At 40.7% G+C, this 19,414-nt stretch overlaps 2 protein-coding genes and 1 long non-coding RNA gene across 3 annotated transcripts in view; 1 reads left to right on the top strand and 2 right to left on the bottom strand.

Moving 5' to 3' along the window:
- The window catches only part of LOC137870668 (uncharacterized), a 2,168-nt gene extending 16 nt beyond the window's left edge, over positions 1-2,152 (bottom strand). The window contains exons 1-3 of the long non-coding RNA XR_011102722.1: positions 1,896-2,152; positions 386-707; positions 1-226 (exon numbers count right to left, since the gene is read on the bottom strand). The exon at positions 1-226 is cut by the window's left edge and continues 16 nt beyond it. This is a non-coding gene — a long non-coding RNA (uncharacterized lncRNA). The remainder of the gene's footprint in view (positions 227-385; positions 708-1,895) is intronic.
- A 489-nt stretch (positions 2,153-2,641) lies between these two features.
- LOC137870664 (centrosomal protein of 70 kDa-like) lies at positions 2,642-4,835 on the bottom strand. Its single transcript, XM_068708071.1, has 6 exons — positions 4,727-4,835; positions 4,448-4,540; positions 4,171-4,294; positions 3,237-3,417; positions 2,942-3,116; positions 2,642-2,712 (listed from the first exon to the last, which is right to left on the bottom strand). Exons 1-6 carry the CDS (start codon positions 4,833-4,835, stop codon positions 2,699-2,701), a joined length of 696 nt encoding a protein of 231 aa, XP_068564172.1. The 3' UTR covers positions 2,642-2,698.
- A 2,767-nt stretch (positions 4,836-7,602) lies between these two features.
- Positions 7,603-18,664, top strand: LOC137870663 (CD5 antigen-like). The gene is made up of 5 exons (XM_068708070.1): positions 7,603-7,619; positions 9,636-9,772; positions 16,584-16,616; positions 16,739-17,023; positions 18,627-18,664. The coding sequence occupies exons 1-5, from the start codon at positions 7,603-7,605 to the stop codon at positions 18,662-18,664; spliced, it is 510 nt and encodes a 169-aa protein (XP_068564171.1).
- The last annotated feature ends 750 nt before the right edge of the window (positions 18,665-19,414 follow it).

The following is a 19,414-nucleotide window of genomic DNA, read 5'->3' as shown; positions in this document are numbered from 1 at the left end:
GTCCTTTTGGGTGAGGTGCTGGCTGTAGAGCTCCCACATCTCCAGAAAGGTGTGATGCTCAAACCCTCTCTGACAGTAGATACTCCTGTCAATGTTGGCCTCAAGGAGACTGGAGACTTGTGGAAAGCTCTCTGCATATTCAGTGAGGTAGTCCTTCACCCACTGGTTCCCCACCTTCCCCTTTCTCTGTGGGTTTGTTACCTCCACTCTGTGTTTGTCGAGCATGCTGGAATCATATACATCAATTTAGTATCGATATCATTACTATCACTGCACTTGAATAATAAACACTGATGATAGTTTTTGTGCAAACAGATACAAATTGTATTTAAACTGCATAACCTACAATGGTATTGCTATAATAATGATAATATAACATGCTTACTACTTCATGTAGCCCACATCATTTGCCACAAGCCAGTGGAATGGTGCATTTTCATACTGGCCAAATGGAACCATCAGCTTTCCCAGACACAGCTGACGATGGTTCGGGGACACCCTCTGCTCGAAGGAGCTTCTCTGCGTGGGCCAGAGAAGAGGCCTCGTACAGCAGCTCCTGTGGAGGTTAGATGAAGACCGGTCTCTAGTCCCTGTAGTCACGGGCCTCTTTGGTCGCTGTCACTACGGCCTGCTGACGATTCTCAGAGACATCTGGGTTGATGATGCGGATTACGGGGGTCACCATCTTCAAATGTAGCTGAAATACACTTGTAGAGTAACACCACAACAACAAAATATTATTATTATAATATTAGATATTGTTATGTTATAATAAATTGCTAATATAACAATGAACGTACAACAGGCCATTGATATCCTCTTAACATCCAGGGAGGAAGAAGAGGAGGAGGAAGTGTCAGAGCAGGATGACAACTGCTAAACCCTGATTACAGATTAGAGATCTCTGAGGGAGAGTTCTTATAACGCGAACTCATAAATCATATCTCATAACTCCTGAGCCTACAACACTGACTGACTCCTCTGATATTTGATCAAATGTTCAGCTTCCCTTTGGATAAGTTTCATGTTTTTACTCACGGCAAAACTCAAGAGTGTGCATGTCATCGTGCCAGTAAGACATCACAAATATGGATCTTCTATTATTCCATATTCCTATATTCATAACCACAGCAACAGAGACAAAAAAAACGCTGACAGAAGTCATTGTAGTTCTTAAATTCTCTTGTCTTTGATAATAAACAGCTGAGCAAGCGGATGTTTATGACAGCAGGTAAATTATTAAAAGAACGAATTTAAACCCTCAAAAATAGTGTCTCCATAACCTCTGAAACACTGGCTAATAGTTAGTTGGTCTATTGATTAATGAGTGACTGGCTGTTTTTGGATGCAAAGAAGATTTGTCATTGGTAATAATGATAGAGGTTATATTTAGAGATGCTAGATAACGTTGACGTTATCTTACCGGACCCCCGCATCAGGATTTGAACCGTATGTAAGGGTTAACGGGTTAACACAAGATCAAATGCATACTGACAAATCATTGTCAGTAGTGGTAACGTTATAACAAATACGTTATAACTTCAAAGAAGCTGAGAGATGTCGACCGTTAACGAGCCTTAGCTCAACACGTAAGTTACGTTACCTGACCCGGCCGAACACTTGTGTTGTGTTGTGTTCGGATGTGAACAGTATTTAAGGGTTAACACAAGATAAAAGGGATATTGAAAGTAATACAATCTATCATTTCGAAGAGATGTTATCGAGAGCTGCTAACCGTGAAATAGCAGCAAAGTCACCTAACCTGTTGAAGGAAGTCGTAGCTAGCTAACGTTAACACTATGTCCGACTTTTTTCCAAACGACCAAAAGACAATTGTGTAGTATAAACAGTGATTTTTATTAATAATTATAGAGACACAAATATTTCAGTCTTACCAGAATTACCGAAAGATCGGCGCTGTGGGTAGAATCGCAACTCAAAATTAATGTATTCAAGTTTTGCAGGTCAGCTTGTGATTGGCGGTCTACAGTCGGGTCCTCCGATCCTATTGGTGGTCCACAGTCAAACTGACCAATTAGGACGCATAAATGTCTACAGTCACTGTGGACTTTGCATGACTGTAGACTCGACCTCTGCTCGCAGGATCTTCCCCGTGAGAGACAACGTTTTTACCCGGAAAATGCTTTCAACATAAACTATCAAGACTTTCTTCATTCCCAGAATTCCAAGCAGGAGTCCTGCCACACAGAGAGAAACGCAGGTCCCTGGGCCGTTACACAGCACCTGAAACAACTCTCTCACACACACACACACACACACACACACACACACACACACACACACACACAAGAGGGGGAGGAGCACATTTCCAGGAAGTGGCAGACTGGTTAAAGGAACAATACTGGGCGATGTGTGTTTGCTGTTTTAAAATAATTTCTCTTTAATCCCTGTGTGTCCATTACAGTGATAGACTGCAGACTAGTTTTTCTTGTTTTCTAAGACAAGGAGGTGTGTAAGAACCACTATGCGGTGGTTCGAGCCCTGGTTCCTTCGGTCCACATGTCAAAGTGTCCCTGGACAAGCTACTGGACCCCAAGCTCAAAACTTTTGATCTGGATTTAGCTCCATACACATGCTACCACATCATGTGACACCTTTAGAAGTGTCTCTCAACGTGTCAGCATGGGTTACCTGAGCTCATCCAGCAGCTGAGTCATTTTGGTCTCATAGAAGTGGATCACATCCAGCACCCTGCAAACAGAAGAAGCAGGTCACCTGCAGCATCACCTGTGAGCGCGTGAACTGGTCCACATACAAGGCGTCCTCGTAAAAAAGCCTTTACGTTCAAACTGGAACACCTGTTGCTCTGAAATGGTGGTAATCTATTGATAATAATAATATAATATCGTTTATAATCTAAATGTATGGAGAACTGTTCTTGAAGTGAAAGGAGGCTCCTGTCAGTCGCTCATGTCCTCACTGCTGGTCTGATGGGGAGTTCTGCTGGAGACTTTGTTGCAGACGTGCTGGAAGGTCCGACTCTGTGGAGCCAATCGTCGCTCTTCTTCTTTGACGGTGAAATGTAGTTTTCTCTGGGGTTGAGCTGCTTCCTCCCTCTGTTGAGACAGCTTCTGCTCCAGAAGCTCACACTGTTTCTAGACACATGGAAGCAAAGATGTTCTCCTCACTGAGAACGTCAGACAACAACAGATACTAGTGATTGACACACATTTGATGGATCCTTTATGTCGGCCTTTATTGTCTCGTTGACGTACCCGTGCTTCTTGTTGTTCCCGCTGCAGCTGTTGTGCGTGGCCGTGCTGTTGGGCGGCCTCGCCGAGGTAGCGGTCCTCCAGGTCCTGGACTCTGGTCCTCACCCCGTCCAGCAGCCCCTCCAGCTCTGTGGCCCTCTCAGACTGCTGAGCCGCTCGACTCGTGTGCTCATGAACCTCCTCTCTGAAGACACACACACACACACACACACACACACACACACACACACACACACACACACACACACACACACACACACACACACACACACAAATAAGGTTTAAGGCTGTAACTGTGTTCAACCACGTCACGTTTTCCTTTTGCTGCGAGGAAAAGATGAGGGACATGTCATTTATTATCTATTTTTATCATTTTTATTTGAGGCTGATAAAAGTATTTCATATATGGTTTGTAATCTCTGGTGTAACACAGCAGCCTTATAACTACAGTACTTCTTTTGACTAAATGAAGGCTGAGGCTTCATACCTGCACTGAGCTGGAGGACAGGTGTGTCTCTGTGATGCTCATCTGATGCTGATGAGATTAGATGACAGGAGGACAGGTGGTCGACACACACACACACACACACACACACACACACACACACACACACACACACACACACACACACACACACACACACACACACACACACACACATTATTGAGTAGACACACACACACACTAATGTATACTGCAGGCATCAATACACTGTTGTACTTCAATCTGAACTGCTCCGTACATTCCAGGACTATTTTTTCGATATTTTCGCCTCTTTTGTGACGGATTGTTGGATGAGACAATAAAGAAGTTGTTTGGATACTAGAGCGAGATTAAAGTTATTCAAAGTGATGTCAAGTTCTGCACGTTTGGCCAGCTGTTTGTGGTACTTGAGAAAAATACAACGAAACACTGATACTTAGTACAACCACTTACTTGAGTGTGTTGTTGGACTTGATGAGCTCCTGGATCAGCGTCTGTCTTCTCTCTGAGTCTGTGAGCATAGTCCTCACAGTCGTCCTGATCTCACCGGACGACTTCTTGTCCAGCACAGTCAGATCTGAGGACACATGGAGAGTCATGTGACGGAGTAATTCCACCAGAGCTAAAGTAAAGTCGAGAGGCAAACGTGCTAGAAAACACTCTGCACAATGTAGCAATTACAGCCTGATTAAATCAGAGAACCGTAGGAATTGGAAGCGTTGACTCTCACCTGAAATATTCTTATTCTCTACAGGATCTGCTAAATGCACCGGCTTAAACCCGTGATGCTGCAGAAGTTGATTCACATCTTCCCACTGGCCTGCTGAAACACACACACACAACCAATGAGCACACAAACACCACAGAGCAACGTGGACCTGTGGAAGAAACCGGAGCTCTGAAGTCACCTGGAACTGCCGGCTAGTCCACAAATAAACATACGTCTCATTGCTGCTTTGTAAATAATGAGTTGTCCTGCTGTCCGTGTCCATTTCTAAATGTCCTCTACTGCAGCACACTTCAATCTGAACACAGCTTTCTGAGCCTCCTGTCACAACCGACCGGTGATCAGGTGTCTGCAGCTCCTGCACCACCACAGGTGATGACAGGCGGTGCATTCTCTGATGAACACAGTGATGGTATGGTGCTGATGGGGACTCACCTGGTCAATGTTTCACCGCACTGCAGGAGAGAACCAGTATGTGTTAGAGTTCATGGAGCTTCAGTGAGATCTCATTCTGGCAATGAATTCAATGAAATGCTGAACTCCATTTAAAAATCAGCAATTTTAGGAAGCCGAGCTGTTGGGAACAACACACAGACACACATTAGAAATAAAACCATTCATGAATTATTCTGGTATATTCGGCATACAAGTAGCCAACCAAGCGAGACTTTGAACTCTTTAAAATAGCAATAAAAGGCCACATTCTGAATGGCAGCGATGACGTCACCTTAGATAACGTAACGCAAGTAGTTCTTTAGCTCGGCTAGCTTCAGTAGCTAACACGGTAGCGTTACCACTCCATATGACATTTGGCATTTAGAGAACACAGAAGTTACTGTTGCTAATTGGTCTTTTGTTGAGCAACTGTGGTAGGTTGGAAATGCTACATGTTTAGTTTTTATTAAAACACCACCTCTTTTTTTGTTATTAATTGAACTATTCGAACACTCTTTCAGACTTTATATCAAGGTAATACACTATCACGTCAGTAGATGGCGCTTTGGTGCTGCTGTGAATAAAACTAGCTCTGGCCTGAGCATGAGGCTAACGTTGGTCCTCTATTAATCCACAGTCACATTATTGGCTACACAGTGCTTCCTAGCCGGTGTAACCTTTGCTGCCGGTCCAGATTTCCTCTAGATCTGGTGCCGATAACACGACCACTTTTTGTCTCTTTTCCTGTAAAATCTACATAATCCTGATTGCTTAAAATAGCAGAGCTCTGTGTGTGTGTGTGTGTGTGTGTGTGTGTGTGTGTGTGTGTGTGTGTGTGTGTGTGTGTGTGTGTGTGTGTGTGTGTGTGCATGCATACATCAGATTCAGAATCAGCTTTATTGGCCATGTACACGTACGCATACAAGGAATTTGACTCCGTTTTTTTTGTTACTCTCCACATACATACACAGAGTTTACAAATAAACAGGAAAAAATGTAAATATATAAAAAACAATAAAAAAGTAGAACAGATGCAAGCATACACATTTCACGACTATGTACAATATAAATATAAATATATATCCAAAAGTATATATATATCTATATGAACATAACCCTATACAACAACAGCGTCCATAGACTTAAGGTGATGGTGCAGAATGGAGGTAGTTTGCAGTTTGACTGATTAATTGTTCATCAGTGACGGCCAGCAGAAAGAAGCTGGTCCTGGTTCTGGTGGTTTTGGCGTACAGAGCTCTGTAGATCCTACCAGAGGAGAGGAGATGAACAGCTTGTGTTCAGGGTGTGAAGGTCTGCAGTGATCTTTACAGCCCGTTTCCTGACTCTGGAGGTGTACAAGTCCAGGATGGAGGGCAGGCTGGAACCAATAATAAGACCTGACAATCTGTTGTACTCTGTTTCTGTCCTGTATGGTGGCCGATCCAAACCACACAGTGATAGAGGAGCAGAGAACAGACTGGATGATGGCTGAGTAGAACAGGATCAGCAGCTCCTGAGGCAGGTTGAACTTCCTGAGCTGGAGCAGGAAGTACAACCTCTGCTGGGCCTTTTTCCTTGATGGTGTTGATGTTTGGGGCCCACTTCAGGTCCTGAAGTGGGCCCCCCCCCCCCCCCCCCCCCCCCCCTCCTGAAGGGGGGGGGGGGGCAGTGTTGGGGGGCTCCTCCTGAAATCCACTGTCATCTCCACAGTTTTGAGCTTGTTGAGCTCCAGGTTGTTCTGACCACACCAGAGGACCAGCTGTTCAACCTCCCATCTGTACGCAGACTCATCACCGTCCCTGATGAGGTCGATGTGTCATCTGAGAACTTCAGGAGTTTGTGATCCATTGACAGGTGGAGGCTGGCACAGTGAGCTGGGAGAGTTTGGGTTGGAGTATTTCTGGGATGATGTGTTGAACGCTGAGCTGAAGTCCACAAACAGAACCCTTGTCCCTGGGGAGCCGAGGTGTTGCAGCATGTGGTGCAGTCCCATGTTGACTGCATCATCCAGCGACCTGTTTGCACGGTAGGCAAACTGCAGGGGGTCCAGCAGTGAAGCCCTTCAGGTGGGTCAACACCAGTCTCTCAAAGGATTTCATGACCACAGACGTCAGGGCGACGGGCCTGTAGTCATTTAATCCTGTGATGGAGGATTTCTTGAGGACCGGGATGATCGTGGAGCGTTTGAAGCATGAGGGGACTTCACACAGCTCCAGTGATCGGTTGAAGATCTGGGTGAAGATGGGGGCCAGCTGGTCAGCACAGACTTTCAGGCAGGAGGGGGACACACCGTCTGGACTCGGAGCCTTCCTGATCTGTGAAAGAGCCGACTCACATCCTCTTCACTGATCCTCAGTGCTGGTGGGGGGTCGTTTGGGAGAGGTGAGGAGGAGGCAGGGGGTGTAGGTGCTTGTTGGATGTCAGAGCAGTTGGGGGGTGAGAGTGGACTTATCAAACCTGCAGTAGAACACATTCATGTCGTCAGCCAGTTGGTGATTCAACTCCTTAGTCAATGCACCGTATGTATTGAACTATTGATGATGATGATGATGATGATGATGATGATGATGATGATGATGATATCTATAACTTATTCTATGATTAGTTGTTAGTCTTTATTTTATATTAAATGTGAAAGTCCATAGTAGTCAACAAGCTGAACTCGAGGGTGGCAGTTTAAAAAGTCAAATCATTCTTCGTCTGACCACTTCTTCTTGACCTCGATGGAAAACGTCATGAGGTCAGATGAGAAGGAGGATTCATGAGGACAGGCTACCAGTCACAAAGGTTTATATGATACATATTTAGTGACATGATTGAGTGATGGAGAGAGAGTGATGAAGAGGTAGGAACATATACATTGATACTTCTTCTATCTCCTTTTAGGAAATATGTTTATTTATGTTGTTTATGAGTATTTGTTTATTGACAGTTTGATATATTTACTGTTCATTTTATTTTGTATTCTTGTTTTGTTTTACTTAGTTGTTACATGTTCAAAATAAAAAGTAAAATTAAGCTAAAAGGCAAATCACACAGCTACATTGCAGCGCAAGATATGAATAAAAAGTATCAAATTCATATTTCCAGTGTCAAACAGAGAAGTCTTAGAGAACAGAGTTGGAGCAGAGCTGCAGATTGTTTCACATTTGTGGAACATAAAAAGTGAATGCTGCTTCTACTGGTTCAGTTTGGACCTGAACCAGATCCTCAAAGTGATCCATCGTTTACATTAATATTCCAAAACAGCTGAAATAATAGTTTGATCACCTTTCTGTGTTAGATGTCAAATATGTGAGGACACACACACACACACACCTCTGTTGTCTGGTTAATGATCACTACTTTTCTTTACTTTATGACAGAGATGGAGGTGGATTATGATTCAGATGCTCTGTGGCAGCTTTTAAATGTACAGAAAACTGGTGGAAGTTTGGAAGAACGGTCGCAGCCAAAGGACTTCTCTTGAAGAGCTGGAAAGAAAGGAGCTGGACTGCAGAGCATTGGTTATGATAGAACTGGCTCTGGAGGGGTCTGGATCAGGACTCCAACAAGACTTTCTTGTATTTGACCTCTGAAAAGTGAAAGGCAGGTGTGTAAGTTTGACTCTACTGAATATCTTTGGCTTTTGGACTCTTGGTCGGACAAACAGAGACATTTGAAGATGTCACCTTGGACTCAATCTCAACAATGTGTGCTGCACTAAATACCACTCGTGTTCTATAGACTCAATGATTACTTTAAAAACATATGGATTCATCAACTATTCATATTATGCTTAGTTGCAGCTGTAATGTCTCCTCTGAATGATTCTCTGCTGATGTTGAAACATTTAGCGGAAATAATAAGAGGAAGCTGATATCATTAATCTGATAGGAACATCTCAGCCTGGCCTGGTTGTCATGGAAACAGTCATAATCTGCAATCAGTCAGCAGTTTCTTGAGAAATTAAAGATCAATGTCACAGAAACACAGTTCAGAAAGGTTTGCCAAAGTCACAGAGTGTAAATATCATCTTAAATGGATCGATTTAACAAAGACAAAGGCAGCGAGAAAGAGACTCAAAACAACCAGAACAAGTTAAAAAAGCAACCCCAAAGAGACATAAACTGACTATAAAGAGACTCAAAACAACAACAAACTGTAACAAAATGACTACAAAGAGACATAATGCAGCTACAGAGAGACTCCCAACAACCACAAAAGCTTTTAAACAACCACAACGAGACGTAAAACAACCACAAAGAAACTCAAAACTACTACAAAGATACGTAAACCGACTAGAAAAAGTCTAAAACAAACACAAAAGTTTTAAAACAACTAGAAAAAGACGTGAAACCACCACAGAGACATAAAATGACTACGAAGAAGTAGAAACCGACTATAAAGAGACTCAAAACAACAAAAGTTAAAAGAAAACCACAAACATGTAAAACGACTACATGAGGACTCAAACAACCACAAAAGTTTTAAAAGAACTATAAAGAGAATCTAAACCTATTCCTATATTTCTATTTCTCTTGCTCTATGGTTCTATACTACTGCCATGAGCCCACATGCTGTACAGGACAATAACTAAACAGATTTGTGTCAGACCAAAGTGAGAACCAAGACACCAGTGTGAAAAAGTGTTTGATCCACTGGTCACACTGGAAACATGGTGGACAGAAGAAGCTGATCATGTGACAGAGACTCTTCTCTGTAAAACTAAAGACAGATAAGCCATCAGTAAAGCTCCACCTCTTCCTGTACGCAGATATACACCGAGGACAGCACACAGACACTCAGACGGGCAGAGACACAGACGGGCAGAGACACAGACGGGCAGTGAGACGGTCTACCTGGACGTCATGGATCACCTGTTGATGCTGCTGCTGTTGGTGGGGAGCTCAGGTAGGACTCTGATTTAGAGATGATGTGCTTTATTTAATATTTCTGTTGTATCTTTAAATCAGAGAGAGAACACACACACGCGCGCACACGCACACACGCACACGCACACGCACACACACACACACACACACGCACTCTCTACCGCACTCTATTGAGTAGACACACACACTAATGTATACTGCAGGCATGTATACACTGTTGTACTTCAATCTGAACTGCTCCGTACATTCCATGACTATTTTCCGATATTTTCGCCTCTTTTGTGACGGCAAAAGTGGTCCCTCACTTTTGTGAGGTTTCAATGTGCAAACTCCCCCACTTGAAAAGGACAGCCAATTTCAGGAAGACTTCACAGGATTCCACTCATTGATCACACTTTTGCTCTCTTTTCCTTCTTTCTTTTATTTTAGAAGTTTGATGCAGTGATCAAGTAACCAGGTGAAAAACCTTTAAATAACAAAACACCACTTAAGAAAATGAAAAGCAAGATAACCACATGCAGTGAACAGACTACAATACTTAAATGACTTAAATTAAATACCCCAAAATGAACCTTGTAAATACATAGCAAATAATCCATTTCCAATATTGTGAGTAAATTAATTGAATACAGTAAATACATTTTTAGCTGAATTTGATCATGATTTCATCATTTTAACAGTACAATAAATCAGCAGCTTTTTAAAAGGATAAATCTTCCAAATGCATCACTTTATAAATTGTACTTAGCTCACATGGTTCTTCACAGTTTTAATTATTATGATTTTAAACAGATCACATTTTTAATTATATTTAAATACCATGACAGCATTTTAACTATATTTACCCAACATGCTTTTAACCACCAGCATTTGCAGTTCTTAATCAGTTCATCTAAGTCAATGGCTACAAACAACGGGCTACAACAGTTACAACAGTTACAAATGCATGATAGCTCACCGGCTGCTTCTTCCTTGTTCAAAATAAGCTTTGGTTTGAACAAACACTGTTTCAGTCACTTCTGTTGCTTCCTCCCAGACTCCCAGTGCTGCTCTGCTGTGATTCTGTGAGTGTGACTGCAAAGCCAGTTAATTAGCTGATCAATCTCACCTGGTGCTCTCAGGCTGTAAGGGGCGTGGCCCACAGTTCAACTCAACACACACACACACACACACACACACACACACACACACACACACACACACACACACACACACACACACATACACACGCACAAAACACACACAGACACACAGACACACAAACACACACACATACACACACACACACACACACACACACACACACACACACACACACACATGTTAAAACACACACAGACACACAAACACACACACACACACATGCTGAAACACACATACACACACATGTTGAAACACCCACACACACACACACACACACACACACACACACGCTGAAACACACATACACAAAAACACACATACACCCACACACAAAAACACACACACATACACATGTTGAAACACACACACACAAACAAACACATACACACACACACACACACACACACACATATACATATACAAGAAACCAGTAAAGGTTGTTGTGATCAAATAGAAAAAAGTAAAATAATATATATATAAATTCATATATATATATATATATATATATATATACATATATATATATATATATAAATAATTACTCTACCAGCCTCCATGTTTAAAATAAAAACACCCCAAAGATTTCCTCTTAGTTTATAAAACGTGATGATGTGACCTGAACTTTGTCAAATTGCACACATTCAAGTGAAAATCCCCCAAATTTACTCAAATCATAAGTCATTGATTACATTTGTAGTCAAGTAATATTTCTGCATTAAATGTATATTCAGTAATGATCTCTGTGTGCAGCGTTTTATATTGTTATAGATTCAGACTCATGACTAATAGACAGAAAACGATGCAGCATGTGATCAGTGAGGCTGTTTGTTATCTGATATCAGCCTCATTGGGTACATCCCAAGTCTCTTAGTTGCATCCTCGTTTCCCTCACTTGCGTCCTTTCCTTGCGTCTTAGTCCCTCCCACCAAGAGACGCAAGGAAACCATGCGAGGAGAGAGGAAAGAAGGAAATATGTTTCAAGAGATATGAGACGTCCTTTCCTCAGTTGCGTCACGTGAAACAACGTCTGTTTCTGATCACAGCTGTCAGTTGGCTTTAACAGCTGGATAGACTTTTGATAGTTTGTGTCTGTTCACATATTCACTGTTCTTAATAATAGTCACTAATAACACTAATAACTAATGAAGACACACAGTAATCATCGCTGTAGAGGTGTTCTCTCTGTATACTGTTACCTCTTTAACAAACTGTGTTCTGTTTATAAGCACAGGATCAATTTCTACCGACGGAATACGTTTGTCTTATTTATGAATTATTTGCGTCTGTACGTATTGAGATTCTGATTGTGACATCATTATTATATAACCCAGAATATGATTATGGTTTCTCTTAAAATACTGGAATGAATTTATTAGGCTCCATGTTTCAGGTTACATTTAAATGTTATAACTCATCAAACACTCAGGAATGATCAGCCTCATGTGACTGAATGAAATGATGATAAATGATGTAAAAAGCTCTCTGACTAATTGTCTCCATAATAAAAGTTATTGAGGGATATATCAGATCATGGAAAGACAAATCTTTCTAATGAATGAAGAAAGTAGTTTGTGATCCTTTTGTTGTTCAGACTACAATGAACATCTATTTAAACCAGATGAATCAGAAAACATATCAAATATAAACTAGAGTTTAATCTTCACTCTGGTATGAAACTCCAGTGATATTTAGCAAAATCACATCAGTCCGATCAGCTGCAGCGTCCAATCACATCACTGATGAACAATGAGGGGGCGTGTCGGCCCTTAAAACACTTCCTGGAAGGCTGTTCTCGTGCGTCCTCGCTCATGGCTCCTCAGAGATCCCTCCTCTCTCCTCGATCCTCAGAGCAGGAATAAGAGCTTTGGGACGGCCGTCAATATGACGGAGCAGAACAACTTCCGATTCAAGCGAGGAGCGAGGAAATGACAAATAACAGGGTCCATCCCAAGTCTCTATATTTCCCTCAATAACTTTTATTATGGAGACAATTAGTCAGAGAGCTTTTTACATCACTGATCATCATTTCATTCAGTCACGTGAGGCTGATCATTCCTGAGTGTCTGGTTTGATGAGTTATATCATTTAAGTTTAACCTGAAACATGGAGCCTAATAAATTCATTCCAGTATGCAAGAGAGACCATAATCATATTCTGGGTTATTTAATAATGACATCACAATCTGTATTTCAAAACACAAATAATTCATAAATAAGACAAACGTATTCCGTCAGTAGGAACTGATCCTGCGCTTGTAAACGGGACACAGAACACAGTATAAATACCACAGAACACAGTATAATTATTTGTAACAGTATACAGAGAAAACACCTCTACAGTGATGATTACTGTGTGTCTTTATTAGTTATTAGTATTATTAGTGACTATCATTAAGTACAGTGATCATGTGAACGAACACAAACTATCAAAAGTCTCTTCAGCTGTTAAAGCTGACTGACAGCTGTGATCAGCTGTGATCACAGCTGTGATCAACTGTGATCAGCTGTGATCAGCGACGTCGTCATCAGAAACAGATGTTGTTTCACGTGATGCAACTGAGGAAAGGACGTCTCATATCTCTTGAAACATATTTCCTTCTTTCCTCTCTCCTTGCATGGTTTCCTTGCGTCTCTTGGTGGGAGGGACTAAGACGCAAGGAAAGGACACAAGTGAGGGAAACGAGGATGCAACTAAGAGACTTGGGATGTATCCCAATGAGGCTGATATCAGATAACAAACAGCCTCACTGATCACATGCTGCATCGTTTTCTGTCTATTAGTCATGAGTCTGAATCTATAACAATATAAAACACTAAACACTTAAGCAATTAAGAGACTTGTGATGTACTGTTTCCTGTTCACTCTCCTACAGACGGATCAGAGCCACATTAAGTTACTGTTAATGCTGACTCAACATTTCCTGCTGCTGCTGCTTCACATCAAAACACCTCAACAAGACAATCACAATGGGGGCTTTTATTGTGAAGCACTCACAGGAAACACAATGTATTCATCACTGAGTACTGAGAGACCATCATGACTCACTGCCTCTGATTGGCTGAACCCTTTTAGACGTTCCAGACATCAGCCTAGAGCCTTTCTCAATACCAAGTACTCCAAGTACGGACTTGTGTACTTGGAAGTATGGACTTGTGAGTTTGGACTATAGTATAATCCGGTTCTTCAGTTGACAGTATTTTTAAGATCAAACCAAAGATGACAACCCTGCTTTTTTCATTTTAATTTAAAATAAAATAAATTATATATCTTTATATACATACATTTAATTTTGTGTGTATGTATATATATATATATACACACAAATATATGTATGTATATATATGAATATATACATACATATAATAGTTTGTATACATACATATATATATATATATATACACATATATATATACCGTATTTTCCGTACTATAAGGCGCACCGGATTATAAGGCGCACCTTCAATGAATGGCCTATTTTAGAACTGTTTTTATATATAGGGCGCATCGGATTATAAGGCGCATAGAATAGAAGCTACTACAGTCAAACGTTTGACTGGGGTTGCGTTATGCATCCACTAGATGGCGCTGTGCTAAAGGGAATGTCAACAAAACAGTACCGGTGTTTACCGCTATTACTTCGGCGACGCCCCTGACTACGGTAGCCGTAATGCTGCAAGCGGTGCGGCTTTGTAGTTTACCAGTCGTACTGAAACATTTTGACAGAGCGCCGTGTACAACCAGTATGGATCAACCAATTAACCAATTGATCCATATATAAGGCGCTCCAGATTACAAGGCGCACTGTCGTTTTTTGAGAAAATTAAAGGCTTTTAAGTGCGCCTTATAGTGCGGAAAATACGGTGTGTGTGTATATATATATATATATATATATATATATATATATACACACTTTTGTGTATATATTTAAAAATATACATACATACATATATTTGTGTATTTGTGTGTGTATATACAAGTATATATATAAATACATATAATAGTTTGTATACATATATATATATACACACTTTTGTGTATATACTTAAAAATATACATACATACATATATTTGTGTATTTGTGTGTGTATATACAAGTATATATATAAATACATATATATACACATACAATTAAAAAATGATGGCAACAAAGTGACACTTATGAAGTTCTACAAATTTGATTATAAAATATTGAATAAATTCACTAAATTTAAACAGAAATAAGTATATCCAAAGCAAAACAGATTTATATTTACTAAGGATCTGAGTAAAAGTAATTTGTATTTACTCAATATCTGGGTGAACTTGATTTGTATTTATTAATCTTCTGAGGGAAATAGATTTATATTTACTGATTATTTGAGTTAAATTGATATAAGCTTACTAAATATCTGGATAAACGACCAGTCACGCTGCCAGTATTCTCAACTACACAGTTGATTTCTCTCCTAAAGATTCTCAGAGGTGAAATGAATGATGTAATAAACAAAACTTATAGAAAACTTACATTTCTGGTCTGTGTCTCTGCTGCGTTGGTGCTCAGCCCTCTGGTATCTTCGGACCGGGTAGCCTACCTTTGGACGACTGGAACAAAAAAATGAGCTCACTCTCCTTCCGCCTTAGCTAGGCTAACGTTAGCATATAGCAGACACCTGTAACGCCTGGAAGGGTGGAGCCAATCGGAGGCAGAGTAGGGGGCGGGTCTTCCCACAAGGCATTGTGGGTAGATGCACCCAGCGAGTCATGATTGTCTTTCCCATCAAAAACGTGTCAAAGAAACAAGACAGCAGTCATTTTGTTCATGTTGTTGTCAGTGGATTCATTTGAGACTTTGTGGTGAGGAACAGACAGATTACATACAGAGCACATAGAAGTAACACAACCACACTGAGAGACAAAGGTTTTGTGTAGAACCTGTGCTATGGGCGGGAAGCTAGTGGCCCGGCCCATCCACAGTGATCTCTGTGACCCACTTCTGCATCCTGTCCCCTCCATGTACTGCCTGATAATAATCAAAATAATATGTTGTTATAATAAGTAGCAGTTAGCAGCATCGTGTTCCAGCCTTTGGGGGGGAAACACTGGAGACCCCTCACGGATGCAGCAAGCATAAATCACTCTTAAGGTTGTACAAGGAGGAAGCGTTTAGGAGAGGAGACAAGGACAGGTTTAAAGAGTCTAAGCACAGGTTCAGCCATGAGCTGAGAGATGCTAAACAACTGTACTCAGAGAAACTTCAACAGCAGGTCTCAGCTAATGACTGCTTCTGTCTGAAAGCTTCTCACACTGACGTATACTCAAGCAACACAATGCTTGTTGTGATTGTATGTCATGGTGGGTGAGTTGGAAGTGTTTGGATGTGTGCTGCTGTCTTTTTAACTTTGGACATTTCTCTGTTTTAGCCCCTCCCCTCAGGAAGCTCTGCCTTCTGAGGGGAGGGGCTAAATGACAATTAACACATTATTGTCACAACAAATATGACCCTTTAATCTACTCTTCTGTGATTGGCTGCAAAGGAAGGAGACGTCTAATAAACATTCCTGTTTTTAAATGCAGGTTCAACTGTCTGAATATAAATGTAACAACATCCAAATAAGTTTTGATGAAAATTGCAAATACATTTAAAAACAAATATTTGTGTATTTTTTTTTATATTTACTTAAATAAACAAATATGTGTCTATTTCTCCAGGACTCCAGGCTGAAGGAAATCACACATCAACAGGTGAATAGAGAAAGAAAAGAGAAATAAAGATTTAATGAAGCAGAATCAGAAGTCAAGTTTTAGTTTGATATTTTAATAATTATATTTAGTTATTTACTGACGACTCTCTTGTTTCTGTTCAGAACCTGTCAGGTTGGTGGGAGGAGCCAGTCGCTGTGCAGGAACACTGGAGGTGAAACATCAAGGAGACTGGAGACCAGTAGAAGACTCTTACTGGACCCTGAAGGAAGCAGCCGTTGCCTGTAGAGATCTGGACTGTGGCTCTGCTGTTTCTACCAGACGGAGAAAGGAGTCCTCACAGAGATCTGTGTGGAGGATCAACTCTACCTGTGTTCACTCTGGATCTGCTCTGAGAGAGTGTTTAATATCAGATTCCTCTTCCGTCATCGTGGATCTCACCTGCTCAGGTAAGCCCATCAGTGACATCATCTATGTAGCACCCCAACACTCTATAGAGAGTAGACCTAAGTTACCCTTTAAACTGGAATGATGGGGTGTTTGGTATCCTAAGGTAGCTACCACCAAGGTTTACCTGATTTGGGTGAAATTTAGATTATTTATATTACGCTCTTAATAAACTGTAAAACTTAATAGATCTAAACACTTAGACCACACTCTATTTTTAATAACTGACCACAGACAACTTTTTGGGATGAAAAGGAAATAAAGGTTTACTGACTGCTTTTTACAATGTTCAAATCATATTTACGATTTCAGGGGACAAGAAACAAAACAGCAATAACACAAATTAGAAACCTTTTAACATAAGAAATAGTACTTTCTGAAATAATATGAAACCAAAAGTTAATAAGTAAACAAATTGTTTGGACAAGTATATAAAAGTGAATTATCTTCTATCAACACAACTTGAATGTCTTCAGCTTTCTTTGTGAAAACCCCTATTCCCTTTATTCACTTCTTTACTACAGCAGAACTCAGTGTATAACAGAATAGTTCAACTTTAAACACACATGGGCCCACACACACTCACTCACACAACAATAAGAAAGCTGCAGGCCTGTGGAGCTCGGGTGCGGTGATGCCTCCTGAATCCTTATCCTCAGCAGAGCAAAGACACAGAAAGTCTAAAGTCACAGTTCAGCTTCAGTCTTGGAGAAAACAGTTTGTAGTCCAAAAAATGAAACACGTTGACAGCGGAGGTGAAGACCACGGCGGTGAAGTCCTCCTCAGGAACACACCAACAGTCCTTTCTGGTCAGCAATGGCGTCCTCTGGTCCAGTGACTCAGCAACTTTTACTCTTCACAGCAGGGACGTGAGGTCAGGGGACAAGTAAAAAACAAATAATGCTAAAATAAAATAAATATTAATATTTCTCTACTGATCTGTGCTATAAATGTAATTTCTGTATGATTCCAATCATTTCAAACCTTTTTATAATCTAAATCTCTGAATGATGTCATGTCCTGTTCAAACAGAGGAGACAGTGAGGTGAGACAGTGACCAGCTGTTCCTCACCTCACTGTGAATCATCACTAACTGGGTTGAGATCGTGTCTTTTTCTGTCTCATTGTTTGTCACCACTGTAATATCTGTAGACTCTTTTATTAAATGTCCTTTCTTTACATAGAATAATGTATTTCACGTCTGTGTAGAACATATTTAGTGTTGCTGATCTGACATTAAACCGCAGTGAAAAAGCACAGAGAGGCAAACAGTACCTCTGCCTCACTGAAGGGGGCGAGAGAGAGTCCACGGGTCAGGTTCATGCTTGTTCTGTCGTTGCTCTTCTTCTACACTTCTCTTCTTCTTCTACACTTCTCTTCTTCTACACTTTTCTTCTTCTTCTACACTTCTCTTCTTCTTCTTCTTCTACACTTCTCTTCTTATATTTTGCTTTGACCACAAGAACGTAAGATTCAATATCTAAGCTTAAAAATGTCTCAAAAAACAATGAATTATGACCAAATCAACATCAGTTCATCGTCGGACAGGTAAAGTAACCTTTTATGTGTTTGTTGTTCTCTTTATACATCCTGGTTGTTACGCAGATTTTCGCGGGTGGCGCCCGCGAGCGCTCCGCTTCTGAAACGCTCCCGGTGTAATCAGATATGTTCCTTACCTATGTGTGTGTAAAGAATGCTGATATGAAATATGAAAAACAACCAGTAGTCAGTGTGCAAGCTGCCAGTTGAATGGTGATGGAAGCTTCTCTATTGGGTTGATATATTTGTAAATCTGACTTATGTAGAGTCAGAGCCTCACCAGACACGAACCTCACCGCACGTCACTGCTTCACAGACACCCTTGAACAAAACTCTCGGCTAAATCAACTGAGATTAAGCAGTAAATGAGCAGTGGTGTCCACAGCTAACAGTTTCCTTATCTAACCTAAACATTCACCAAGCTACCTCCCCTCACATGTCTCTGCATTCCTCCTGTTCTCTCTTTATTTCTCTCTCTGCGTTTCTTTTCTCTTCGCCCCGCCCTCTCCTTTACCTACAACCAATTACCGCAGGTGAGGCTGAATGACACCTAGAGTAACCAATCAAACAACAAAGCTCAAATTGAAGGCACTATCAGTGTTTTTTAATTTTTTAACTCTCACTTAGTTTAACACATTGTTTGCTGTCAATATTGTTTGGAGCTGTTTATTTCAACTCCTTATTCAACTATTTACATCCTACTTTATTTAGGACTAAATGATCTTAATCCCTCAGTTAACCACTTTCTCTTAATTTAATTAAACTAAATTACTTTCAGGTTGATTTCCTTACTGAGTTATTTCATCCAACTTTATTAGGAACTAACTTGTTTTAATAGCTAACTTTTACACCAG

The sequence above is a fragment of the Cebidichthys violaceus genome, unplaced genomic scaffold (genome assembly GCF_023349555.1).
Source record: "Cebidichthys violaceus isolate CVI_PGR_0920_01 unplaced genomic scaffold, fCebVio1.0.p SCAF_132, whole genome shotgun sequence".
NCBI classification, from domain to species: domain Eukaryota; kingdom Metazoa; phylum Chordata; class Actinopteri; order Perciformes; family Stichaeidae; genus Cebidichthys; species Cebidichthys violaceus.
This window is presented reverse-complemented; position numbering and strand designations above follow the sequence as displayed.

Coding starts and splice junctions, on each gene's coding strand:
- LOC137870664 (XM_068708071.1), bottom strand. CDS start 4,835: ATGCACCGCCTGTCATCACCTGTGGTGGTGCAGGAGCTGCAGACACCT. Junction 4,295..4,447: donor AGAGAATAAGAATATTTCAG/GTGAGAGTCAAC, acceptor ATGTGTCCTCAG/ATCTGACTGTGCTGGACAAG. Junction 3,117..3,236: donor GGGAACAACAAGAAGCACGG/GTACGTCAACGA, acceptor CCATGTGTCTAG/AAACAGTGTGAGCTTCTGGA.
- LOC137870663 (XM_068708070.1), top strand. Junction 9,773..16,583: donor GCTGTTGGTGGGGAGCTCAG/GTAGGACTCTGA, acceptor CTATTTCTCCAG/GACTCCAGGCTGAAGGAAAT. Junction 16,617..16,738: donor AGGAAATCACACATCAACAG/GTGAATAGAGAA, acceptor GTTTCTGTTCAG/AACCTGTCAGGTTGGTGGGA.